The 13,760-nt window shown below is 36.5% G+C and overlaps 1 protein-coding gene across 1 annotated transcript in view; it reads left to right on the forward strand.

Annotated features, from left to right (window-relative positions):
• LOC113560893 (headcase protein homolog) overlaps positions 1-13,760 on the forward strand; it is a 49,604-nt gene that overhangs the window by 13,150 nt on the left and 22,694 nt on the right. Inside the window, exon 2 of the mRNA XM_026967015.1 lies at positions 276-375. Coding sequence (XP_026822816.1) covers positions 276-375 — 100 coding nt within the window. The remainder of the gene's footprint in view (positions 1-275; positions 376-13,760) is intronic.

Here is a 13,760-nt window from a genome sequence, read left to right on the forward strand (position 1 = left end):
TCATTGATTTTTTTTTTTTTTTTTTGAGACAGATAACGTGACAACGTTGTGTCGTTGTTGATATGTTAGCATATTATACAACGGAAAAAATGTGAAATATATAACATACACGAGGAAAAATGTATTTTTATCTTATAAATCTATGTTGCGAATAAATGTAGTATTGCATTCTTTGTTGGCATATTTGGTGGTGATCAGTCCTTTTCCCTCTCACAATAACTAGCAATATGTAATAATTTTGTACCTTATTTTTGTTTTTTTTTTTTGTCAAACAGGCAGTCGTCCATGAATGGCAATGGGATATTTTGCCGTCGTCTAGACTTCAGCACATTCAATCGGCTACCTCGGCACATGCTCAACTCCTATCACGTAAAGGTAACGTACATGTTATAACCATTATGATTCAGCGAATCTTTTTTTTTTTATTATTAACAATTGAGTGCGGGGGAGTGCACCAAAATTGTTTGTCCGCCGTTCGTTTGTAAAGTATATCGTAGTTGTCGATGTTTCCGTTGATGAACCGTTTCCGGTGCGCCAGTTTCTTGTCCTCCCAACCACCGAAAACGCGCATATACGTATTACTTCTCCTAAGCACTTCACAGATCGAGTCTCGTCAACAAGTTCGCTACCAATCATATATCAATCATTTTTTGTACAACAATAATTAATATAGCATACTATGTTTCTCTAGTCTCGTCCTCATTTATAGCGCAAACGATTTCATAGTAGTTTTTGTTTGTACAACGGTCGCATTTAAAAGTAAATCGAAATATTGTTCAGATCAATCCGTGGGTGTAGTTTTACTTTCATTGGCCAACTCTGTCTGACTGGCTAGGCTAATAGAATATTAATATTTTAGTCGTATTAACAATGGCATAATAATAATAACAACACGCAAGTGCTTACTGTTCACATACATTTCGTTGTATTTTTTTTTCTAAACACCACATCTCACCGCCGCCACCTACTCTACGACAAATTGATAAAAAATTTACCCAAGGTCGCATGTATTTATAGAATAATTTATTTAAGTACACGTCGTAATCCTCGGCACAGGATGTATGTAAAGATTGTTTTGTTTTTGACATTTCCTGCCTTGCCGTCCATTATACATCATTATAGTTTTGACAATAAATTTTACAAGAAGTAGCAATTATTATTGATCTAATAACTTTTAGTCTTTGGAAAAACATACTTCATTCGACATTTTTAAAACTATATTGTTGTAATTTGATTGATAAATATCTGTTTTCATACGGACATTGTTATAATTTTGTACCTACCGGCTACCAGTACATGCCCAATGATTATCAGTTTAAGTTAAATTAGTCACACGACAGTTTTGATTTTTGTTAGTAGATAGTCTCCTCGGTTATTTGTACTCTTCAATGATTATCAATTAAATTATTATTATTTTTTGTTAACTAATTTACACTGTTGTAAATTTAACGTCAGTTATTAATTATAATATTATGTGCAATTATTATGCAATATTATCGTACTTTTTTTTTTAGTGATTTATAAATGCAAATTATATTTATGTTTTGTAATAATTGTTTTTATTTTATCTTTTAACGGAACTATTTATTGTTAAATGTTAACCATATTATTTATCAAATGTTGACGATAACAGATTTTTAGTGTACATTTAATTAATTAATAAACATAACTTCACTGAATAAGTTTTATTTAAAATTAAAATATTATAAAATAATATACATTTATAATTTTTTAATTAAAGTATACTCTTGACTGCGTTAAATTTATTTTTGTTTGATTTAATAATAAATATTAAATGACCTTAATATGTAGATTTACTTTCTATTCGGTCGAGGTCACCCATTTGTTATAACTTTATAAGTTTTTATAATAAGAAAATAATAGTTAAACTAACAACAACTGCATTTTGAGATTTTTTAGACACGAATATCATTTAATTGGGTTTTAATGAAACAATGGAATTTGACTGTTAATACGTTATTTTTTTATTTGCTTTAGCGTTTTTATTACCTTTTTCTATGGCTTTTAAAATATTAAATTTTCGAGTTTTGTGTCCCGCAGCCATAACTCGTTAAGTACCTATGCTTTTAATTGGTCAACTTTATTGTTCTATTTAGTCTGGTAGTTTTATTATTTAAACATGTCTCTAATTGGGTGACGCGAGTCTCGTGTTTTGGTCGGTGTTAGATGCCCCTGATGTAAGTTAAATTGACAAAATTATCATAAAAAAAATATATATAATTCAACTTCTTTCGTCGTCTTCATTTCTGTCGCATGTGCTTGGCTTGTCTTCAAGGTTTATGTTTTACGTAGTTACCTACATAATGTATAACAGTTATCGAACCGATTTCAGTGAAAGTAATTGGCTATACGAAATTGGCGCGCCGTTGAATGCGACATTACTAATAAACACGGTAATAGGATATTACAATGACAGGTATCTAGTTTGTATTGTGTCAGTCTCATTGTGCGTTAGGCTCTCGTCGACCAAATTGGATTTCGACAAGAATATCGGTTTGATTGCATAAAAATGGTAATAATAGTTATGACTATGAGATTACATATTAATATTGTGAGTGTACTATTTTATTGATATCGTAAACAAAAATACACCGCAGACGGCGGGTATACATCGACGGTAGCGCGCTTGTGTGTGCGTGCATAATATGCCAAACGAGAACACGACGAAGGTCAATAATAATAACATAAGCCTCTCCCATGGTGTTTGAATGTGTGTGTGTGTGTGTGTGCGCGCGCGTGCGTGCGTTTGCTGTTACATCTAAATTGACGACAACGATATGATAATAATATGATATTATTACGTGTGTATCGTTTTGTCAACGCGGCTGCGATGGTGTTTGGATATCGATTTGCCGCACATAAAAATGCATCGAATTTATATTTTTTTACGATATGAATTTAATACAGCGCGTTTGCAGATCCTTATTTTTTTCGTTTTATATGAATGTAAAATTTATAATAATTATATTGTATTGCGTTTTGTTAATATTGTTTTCAAGTCCTGGAAAGACTTATTCACCTCTCTCTTGTTTCGCTTATCGATTTGCCCTAAAATTCTGATGAGTGTTTGTGGACTTAAATATATCTTAGTCAAACTCGCAAAACAAGCGTGGTGCTTGAACAGCGAATTTGTTTTCGAGTATATTATTATACCGGTCCTCGAACGTTTTTTTATTTTCGGGACTGGGGCCGGGCAGCGCCGGCGTATGTCGCCTTGTTTTCGATCGAGCGTGCGCGATCACGTTTTCGGCGAAGAGCCGCCGCCCAGCCGGGCGTGTTTAGGGTACCGCCCGCCAGCCCCCCCGCGGTCGCCCGGAGTTGCGTGCTTGGTGCCCAAAGCTCTCGCGCCTGCCCGCTCACCCAACTAAACCAACCGCGGAAATCGCACACGCCCGCACCCAAATTCTTCTTCGCTCGAGCCACTCTTTCCTCTTCAACACCTCCCAACATATTGAAAACGAATTTTTTTTAAATCGTTCAATTTTTTGGTTTTCGAATTCTCAAACACTCATCTCTCCCCGCTTCACCACTTCACCATTTCACCACTCGGTTACTTATTGTTTCCGTAGCGCTGACTACGAGGATCGGTCACTCGATCTGAGAATATTTTTTTATCGGAAATTTTTTTATTCGTCATCTCCATCAGGACTCTTCGTGCTCCCACCCATCCACCGACCCACTGTACCACCTCGGTGCGCTGTTCCGTCGCCGCTGTCAGTACAACGTTGCATGCCGTCGACCCGCGCACTATGTATACAACGTTGCACGTCGCCGCCACGCCGTTATATGACAAAAATATTGATCGCCGGCCGGACGGCTCTTTGGCCCGTCTCCCACGCCCCTTCGCTCCGACCGGTGCGCCGCGTACGCCCAACTGAAATGTGCATCGATGCTCCGTCGCCGGGACCCACGCACTTGTCTGCCGGTTGAGCGTTCCCGCCGCCGCCACACTAGGATCGTGTGCTGCGCGAGTTTCCGACGACCCGACCGCTTGCGCCCGCCGATCAATAGCGGGCGCGCGTCCCTCTACCCGGCGGTACCCGACAACGCGACCCGATTATGCACGCAGCGCGTTTTGTAAATTTTTTTCGGCTGAATTTCTGGACGCGCCCCCGCGTGAACAGCGATGGATAATTGCAACGGAGAGGCCACCGAAAGTAACACAGGGTGTGCCTAATTTAAAAAAACAAATACATTAAAAAAAAACTGTTAAATTTTCATTGGCTATTTATGATTGTCACTTTTACGGATATGCTTTAATATAAGGCAATTCACAGACCTATCTCCCCCTTCCCATTCTAAGAGTAACACCAAATTCAAAACCATCCGTTGATTATGCCTCACTCTGTATAATATTATAATCGGCGCGATTCATTCGAAGACCTTGAACGATTTGCAAAACACGTCTACGTATACCGTATATACATACATCACGTAAATGTCTCATAGGTGCAGCTTTACCGGCAGCGTTCTTACCGCGCGACTACGAATCTACGATTAAAATGTATCCGTGTTTAAAATATATGTGTGAAAAATCATTGTACGTTATTCAAAACTAATATCAGAAATATAATTCGCATGCGTGTTTCACATCTTTTTCACGTAAATTATAGGTATTTAATGATTAAAATTTCGATGCTCGACATACGGCTGAATCGCGTTGCAATATTGGGATCAAAGACAACGCGTGCGATTCACTCTAATTTTTAATAGTATAATATAATGTGGGTTATACTCGTATTAAATTTCACTGCCGTGTTTGTCTGGTGGTGGGTTGCAAACTTTATTTGCACACATATTCTTACACATTTTGTGACGATCCGTTGTACACAAAATAATCAAAAACTATTACTAATCTTCACACGGAATCAAGTATTAGACAAGACGTGTACAAGGTGTCCAGTGTAACTCCTAGATGATATGGTAAATAACGTTATAATATACGTATTATGTAATACCTTATTAGACCATATAAAAGTTTAGTTTGGTGAATTAATTAATTAAATTATTAAGAAAATTAAAAAATGGAACTAATTATTTTCTTGATACCTACTTATTATAGTTTTGAACGTAATTGTAATCAATTTGTCGATAAATCTAAGATTAGACGCATCAGAAAAAATAATTACTGATCAGATAGAAATTACTGTAATAGTTTTATTTAAAGTAATGGAAAATATTATGTGAGTGAATTTTTAATTATTAAAATTGATTACATATTTTGTTATTGAGTGTGTGTAAGTAGAATACTATTATTATTATGTACCTGGAATATTGCTTAAGTTATTTAAAAAAAGGATATTATCACATTATTGTATACATATACGAATTGTGTAGTTGTGTAAAAATTAGCTTTATTTGGGCAAAAGTGCAAGCAAACTGTGTTGTAGTCGTTGTGGAAGCGTATATTCGGTACCGGGTTGTTGTTTTAGGAGGGTTTATTATTCGGTCGCGTCCCCATTAGCTTGTCGAGACGGTCGCCGCTACCACCGTTAAGGCAGGTTAGGGGGAGATTGCGGCGGAATACGTATTCTTTCTTCCGGGTTTACGCCAGTCAAAACATAGTTTTCTTTCCTTAAAACCGTTAATGCGCTTTCGTCGCACTATTAATATCACTCGGATTGGACGTGCACCACGTATATACGGGGTCATTGGTAAGTGGTAACATATCACGTAGTTATATTTAAGGGGATGATACAAACAACCTGGGTACATCAATATACATATAGTATCGAAAAATCGCTTCAATTGAAAATCAGTACGAATTCTTATTATGAAAATTAAGAATAAGAACTAAAGGGACTAAACGAATTCAGTTTTATTTTAAATAAAAATGCAATACTTAACTTTTAAATATTCAATTCGGAGGTTAAAAATTTAAAACTAAAAATAAATACGTCAAGCCCTAGATAATACTTATGTCTTATTGACTATTGTTATCTATAAACTTATTATAACTATAAAGTCGGTTTTACTATAAATTCGTTAATTCTTGTAGTTATTTACAGTTGTGAGTATATTTTTTTACCGTTTTATTTTTTTTGATTTTATAATTAAATAAATAGTATGTACCTGAAATGACCTCTTGTATAATTATTATGCGAAATAATATTTATTTATAATTATATTTAAATTAAGATTTTTCATAAGAATTGTCTGTATTAGACCTCCCCCCCTCAATAACGCTTGTGCTGCTCTTCTCGTCACGTCACCATGTGTCTGCGTGTAGTAATATCAGGTTCAACAATAATTAAATACCATACGATATAATGGTACACGCCCTTTTTATAATATTCGCTTACTTGCGCCACCAACGCGTGCGAAATGCGTGATCAATTTCGATTCATTTTCGTATTTCGTTGTAGATTAAAGTTATAATATAGTGTTTGTCTCGAAAAAGAAAAGAAAAAACTTCGCGAAATAATATTTCGGTCGCGGTGTACGATGATGTGAGAGAGAGGTTGATAGAAACTCGAGTATCGCCGGCGGGGCGGTGCAGTGTTTTCGGTGGTTGTGCATTTTCGCATCGGTGTACGCGCGTCGCCCCGCGCGCACCGGCCGGCGTCGCCGTGCGTTATCGATCGCGCGCTGCGGTTGTCGTTGTCGGTTCGGCGCGCGCGTCCGGCGGCGCCTGCAGGCGGCCTGACGGAACGCTTTTTTTTTTTGTGGTTGCACTACTGCAGCACGGCGGCGTCGGCGTTTTCGCCCCGTTCGCTACACAGACCACGTGACACCCACGCACACGACCCTCACAAAATACAACCATGTACGAACGTTATTTTCGTTTCCTCGACCCTCAACGGACATTCGGGATCGTATAACGTTTTCGGGGCATGAACGCGTGTGTATGACACTGCGTATTATACCACACCGAAAAACATTCGTATCTGGAGTTCGATGGTTGTTGTTGCTGTTTATCCTATAATATTGTATAATATAGGATTATTTGCTTTGCTTTTTTGTTGCCTGTTGGTGGCTATAAACAGGAACGATCTTAAAAAAAAAATTATGGGAGGTAGGGCGTAGTCTTTGAAATTGTCGACTAGATTTTTAAATGCCGAACAAATTTGAATTTTACCAAGTGCCTATTGATATTATGTTATACAACACTAATGCTGTTGAGTGAGCGAGTTTCACCCTCTATCACAACTTCTTTTCAGCTCGCTCTTGTCTATGTGAAATCGAAAAATACATCGACAAACACATGACATTGTATTTCCTTTTTGTATCAAATTGTTTGTGTATGTTACATTTTTTCTTATACTTGAAACGGTTTCAATGTAGGTGATGTGTTTTATTTATCGACACGAAACAAATGAGATATTATGTTAAAAATAATTCGTAAACACATATAGTATTATATTGTTGGTATTTTTATTAGTTTTATTTAAACATTTTTAGACTTCATTGCCTTTATTTTTAGTTTATCAGTTATTTCGTTACAATATAACAACATCTGAATTAGTTGTTTTTTTTAAAACACAAACTTATTTCATATTAGGCATTTGTATTAATAAATAATCTGATCGTTGTTTGCATGTATCGACGGTGCGAACACCGAGATGCAGCTGCAGAGTACCAGTGTGACCTCTCTTTTCGACGACGTCGCCCGACGTCGATTGCAATTTTTCGTGTGTGCCAACTGCGTCCGCCGGTGTTTTGTTTATTGTCGAACTGAAATGAAATAATATTGTTTTTTGTAATCGGGTCATAAATGATGTTGAACGTATAATAAGCGCCATTTTATATTATTAACAGAATAATTAGAATTTTGCGAACGTTTAAACGTATGTACTGTATTTTTTAGAATCTATTGTTATTGTTCTTTCTTATCGATTTCTAAACGTTTTGTGTAACTGACCAAGTCATTTTGGTAAATAATTTATTTAAACAAGCTATATACTATATAGGTATATCACTGATAAGCATCGTTGTTTCGTGTAACGTTTAATCGTGTTAATAGTTATTTGTATTTTGCACATTAAAAAAAAAAAAAGACTCAATTACATAGCAAACAATTTATATTGTTTAATTTGTGATTTTACACGTTATCGTTTATTTTTATATGATTCTTAAACACGCTTTCGATGTAGTATATTTTGAAGTGCTCGACTTTTATATAAATAAATTCCAGATTATAACTTAAATCTATACGTAATATTTTCTTAAATATTGATGACGTGTTTAATCTTTCATGTGTTGTTTTACATTCAATCAAGCTGATATATTTCTATAAGTATTTTATGGGAAATATTTGTTACTTAACGGAAACCGACTCGATTTGAAACAACTACGATTATCGATTTTCGTGTCCAAGAGTGTTAACGATATTTTGCAGGCATAGAAATATTGTCGGTATGAGGTTGCTTACAAACTATGTATACATTGTATACGAATTCAAAGTACTCAAAAAATTGTTAATGTAATATTTTAAGCAGTTGTACAGCACCTTACATGAAATAATTTATCATAATTTCTAAACGATTAATATAATTTATAGACTCATTACCTACTCGTATTTGAGTAATCATTTTTCTCGTGTTTTTTTCAAATATGTATATAAAGTTTTTCGTGCCTTCTGCTCTAGAGAATATTATTATTATTATTTCTTTTCGACGAAAACCCCGAGGGTTTTGTGAATAATTTCGCGCCGTACGTGTCACAGATTTCAATCTGGCGATGTCACATTTCTAACGTTCGTAAGCAAATATTTGTCACCGTTGTGTATAATCGTCATCAGATATGCGGGAACACTTTTTTTTATTTTTTTTCCTTAAACGCTCGGCTTTTATACACATATACCACCCCGCGGGTTTTTAAGTCTTCATTTCCTTATGTATAGAGAAAAAAAATAAATACGTCGCTCTCGCACTTTCTTCCGAGGACGTGTCAACATTAAAAATCCCACTGCAGCTGGTGGTGGTGGCGGTAGCGGTAGCGGTAGACCTCGCTACCCCCACATTCATCCACCACCCACCAATTCGAGTTTTACCGCGGCAAAGGGTGTCACGGAAGTGAGAAAGAATTCCAAAGAAAGTTTTCCCCTTCGTTGCTCAATAGGTCGCGGGGTCGCGCACGGCATTTCCACGGTTTCGGATCTTTTGAATAATATATATTTGTATATACGCGTACGAGAATGTATAATATAATATATCGTTTGGGGAAAAATAAAATCGCCTCCCTGTTTAAACTTAATGATCGCATATCGCGTCTCAAGAGCGTTAAAACGAGATATGCGGCAAATGTATTTTTTTTCGTTTGCCACCGCCACCACGCACGCCACACAATACTCAATACACACACTTGCGTATGCAGCCCCTCCACCCTTATCATAAGCGTCGTACTTTTTATATTTTCCCTTTTTTGACTTAGAAAATTGCATTGCGGCCAGTATATATATACATGATCGCGTTTTATTTTAGAGGAGAACGGTGTAGAGCGACTTGTGTATGTGCCACGTTCGTATAGTTGTGCTGGACCGCTGTCGCGCGAAAATAGCCTCTTGTTTTTATTTTGGTATGTAGTTTTTGTCATGGAGTATCGTTTTTTACGCGCGATGACGACGGAAATAATAATAGCGGTTACGGAAAATTGAAGACGTGCCAATCGTTTTCGAACACGCTTTTGTATAGGCGAGTGGATAGGGAGGATCGTTGTGAGGGACGATAGTGTACGTGTCGCACTTTCAAATGTTTTCGTATACATTTACATTTGGGATAGACGTGCGTAAAATCCACATCGTTTGCGCGGGAATAATAGGCATAAAAATATAATTGGATGTTCAAAACGTGCACCTGCTGCACCTCTATCGTGTATCGTCTCTTTGCTAATCCATCGAATTCATTTTTTCTTGGTTGTTGTTATTTTAAACGAAAAATAAAACGGACGCGTAATTACGTATTATTATTACGGTGAGTTTTTACTACTGCTCACTGCTAAGCACACCCGCTCTGTAATTCGGTTTCTTTAAAGTGCCGTTTCGTGCACCTGTTGCTAAATGCACTTTAGTAATTTTGGTGATTTTATCGCGACCGCGTAAGGTAACTATTGGTGTGGTTGGTTGTGGGAGGGTGATAGGTAATTTTCCTGGTGTATTTTGGATTTTGCTCTTATATCGCAATAAAATGATGCGTAGTACTCCACATACGTGTTTATTTTTCCAAAACTTCGGTTTTCGTTACTGCAGTCGACTACTATTGTATTCAAATGTTCTTGTTTCACCATGGATACATTTAATGTCGTCTTCCAATGTGCTCGTACTCCGTTTTTTTTTTTTTATGACCACTGCGTGGAAACCTTATACGCGGTGACAGTACTTTTTATTTTCAGTCCTTTGCCTAAAAGATTACACACATCACGTATTAAACACGCGCGTCCAACCTGTTTACTACGCCCACTAACGTCATCGTCTAAAGACCGGTTTACTGTTAAGATTTTTTTTCCATCTCTCTCTCGAGTAACCCGATCGGACGAAATTTCCCGGTGATAGATTTTGGCAAATTTTGCGCGAGGCTCATACAATATATAATATATAATAGGACGCTCCATACTGTTGGCAACCAAAACCGGTTTTCCACGTGTATAGCTTCACGAAAGCTTTTGTTCGCCGATTACGATGACGGCGACCGCTGTGATACCGGACGACAACGTCGTCTGGACCAGTTGGTGCACGCACTCGCCACCGCGTGAGTAGAATCCTTTCACGTAAACAAAAAAGAAATTTACACTGTTGACGAATACATGTTTAAATATTTCACTATTTCTCCTCTAGGACGTAAGTAGCTGATAATGTACGTTTTCTTCTCACAGCACAAGTTGATTTAATTATACTATCGTTCACGTTATATTAAATTTTAATTAGATATATTGAAAAATTTTGTTGACGCCGTGTACGTAAAATCTCAGAATGGGGTAGTATCGACACGCCCGATTGCATCATCGTTCTCCATCATTGATTATACTATGTGTGTAAAATTCTATTAATTCATTTTGATGCGTGCGAGCGAGAACGGCGCATGGCCACCCGAAATCACGACACACAAAACAAATTCTCACTTATATCACGCAGAGTTGATGAAAAACGATACAGATCGTGTCGGAATATTAACAGTTTTGTACTCGGTGAATACAATATGTATATAATAATATAATGCAATAACATCTCATATAGTCATATTGTTATTACACGTGTTACACGTGTATGGTGCGTACAGTTATTATTACGCGACTATTATGAAAACGATAGACTCGGCACTTGTTACAGTGTCATGGCTTGCACGAGACTTGTTATTGGAGAATTTTCCAATTTTTTTTTTATTTTATCGATATACAATTCTGTTTATCAACTTCATAAAGGTCACCACTGTGTGGTCCGTGCTTAGAATTGTATTGTTATTCACCAAATTAAATAATATTGTTTAGGTCAAACGATTTCAATAGTTATTAATAAGTAATAACCACCTAACTCACGTTGGAGTAGTTGAATATTTTCAACATCGTTTCAACGAATTAACCGCATGGCTTCAACTAAATATTGCGGTGACAGTGTGTAGACAGTTAAACGTTGTCAACGCGTTTGTTAAACAGCCAATCACGGTACACCTGAACAATGGGTACGCGCATTTAAGTTGCTGCCGCGTGTTCGCAAACGAACCGCAATGCGACGCAAAGAAAACTCGAATTTAATATAATGTAAAATGTTTTGGTTGGCCCCCGATAGTGTTGAGATTTGTTTTCGTCGTTCAACCGACACATTGCGAATTCCGTGTACACGCTTTCCGTTTCGAAAGGTCAATTTACGATTATTTCGGGCGATATGAGTTTTCCAGGGGCAATATACATATAATAATATATATTTCGTTCGTCGCTGCAGCAGCAGTTCTCGTTTACACCGCCGGCTGTATAATATACGTGTATAGGTACTACGTGAACCGGCTGTAACGTCGGATTATGACGAGCGCGTGTGTATGGGGTCGTTTTATTATGGTCGTGAAAGGGTGGTGTACGAGCGCGTTTCTCTCGTGTTATTAAAAACAAACAACGATAACTGGAGATTTTATTATTTCTGACGGAAAGACGTGGTTCGAGGGACGTGGCGAGACGTGCGTGTTGTTATTATTATTATTATTATTATTACTATTACTACTATTACTATTATTGTTATTATTATTATTATCATTATTATGACTATTACTGTTATCGTCACAGGAGAAGAAAAGCTGAGAAAATTCACAAAAAGCTACTTCTTGACCCACCCCCTCCATTCTCGTTCCTCGACTATCTCGATTCTTTGGCGCGACAGAGGAGTTTAATTTAAACGTGCTGCCAGGCCATGTGCGTGCGATATATTATTATGTGTCACTCGTTCTCACGACTTGCTTCTCTCTTTCTTCTCTTAACACATGCCAACCAAGTCACTTGAAAAAAAAAATGCCAATATTAAATCACTCCTCTGCTTAGCAGCGGTGGTGATGTTAAGTACGTTTCGTTACTAATTTTGTTTTTATTCGAAGGACGGCGGCGACGATGACGATAACATTCGTTTTGGGTGTATGATTGATCGTGTGAAACTGAAAAGTCCTGCGACCATTTTAATTTCATTTGGTGCAAGTCGTGCCAATGAGAAAATTAGTCGAAATGTTTTTTCAGTCTATAACTCTAGTCTGTATTAGTTTTAAATTGCTATTTTAACTTTATACAGTGGTAGTATAGTATAGTTTCATTGGTTTGATGTCGGTCACATTTCATTCGTTCATCGCTGTTTTGTATAGTAAATTAGAAATCCCTTTACTTTTTATGACTGCATTAATGAATATTAATGATAATTTTTTAATAAAAATAACGAACTTGCAGTGTTTAAAGAAGACACCTCACAATCAACCAGTATTGTGTCGTTAACGATAACTCACGCCTTAATATTAATCAAGTACACGTTTTTGTGTCGCTGAAAATATAACCGATTGCGTTATAACAATGCTAATTTTGTATACACATAATACATATATTGTGTACGCGTCATTTGTTCACGTAATGTTTACCAATGCGTCGGATATTGCGTTCGGCAATATTTCGGTATTTGAATGTTTAGCATTAATTCTGACGATACCGGAATGAAATACTTATACGACGCGCGTCGTGTATTATTATTGCGTCTCCTCGCGTGTTATAATATTTAATGTACTTGCATATACAGAGTGTTTCTTTTATTTTTAAATTTTAAATGCATTCTTAATATTATAACTTTTTTTTTCAATTTTAAGAACAAAAACTGACTGTAATTATAAACCGATGTAAAATAGTGTAAGCGTTCCATAACTTAATTAAACATTTAAAAAATCCTTTGTCTATTTCTTAGTATAAGATTAAAGATCCATTCTGTGAAATTTATGCATATATTGCGTTCATATCGTATTGGCGGCATATTAATGTTCGATTAGAATAAGGAGGCACTTTGTCGTTTCTAATATTATATTTTCAACAGACTTTTATTTCCGTCCGCGTCGCGTGTGTGATGTATATCGATGCGTATACTAATGGTGTGGCGATGTGGTGATGTCGACGGTGTGTGTAGACATTAACTAGACACCACGTGTATAATTTACTAACGATATACTTGCTGTGTGAGTATAATATATTATAACCTTGAGTCGCGCGATAGTCACAATAAACCGACTGTGACCGAGATTCGGTTTTAGAAATTAATAAAAAAGAAAAAAAGCGCTCCACTCATATAAACTACA

Source organism: Rhopalosiphum maidis, chromosome 1 (assembly GCF_003676215.2).
Source record: "Rhopalosiphum maidis isolate BTI-1 chromosome 1, ASM367621v3, whole genome shotgun sequence".
In the NCBI taxonomy this organism is placed as follows: Eukaryota; Metazoa; Arthropoda; class Insecta; order Hemiptera; family Aphididae; genus Rhopalosiphum; species Rhopalosiphum maidis.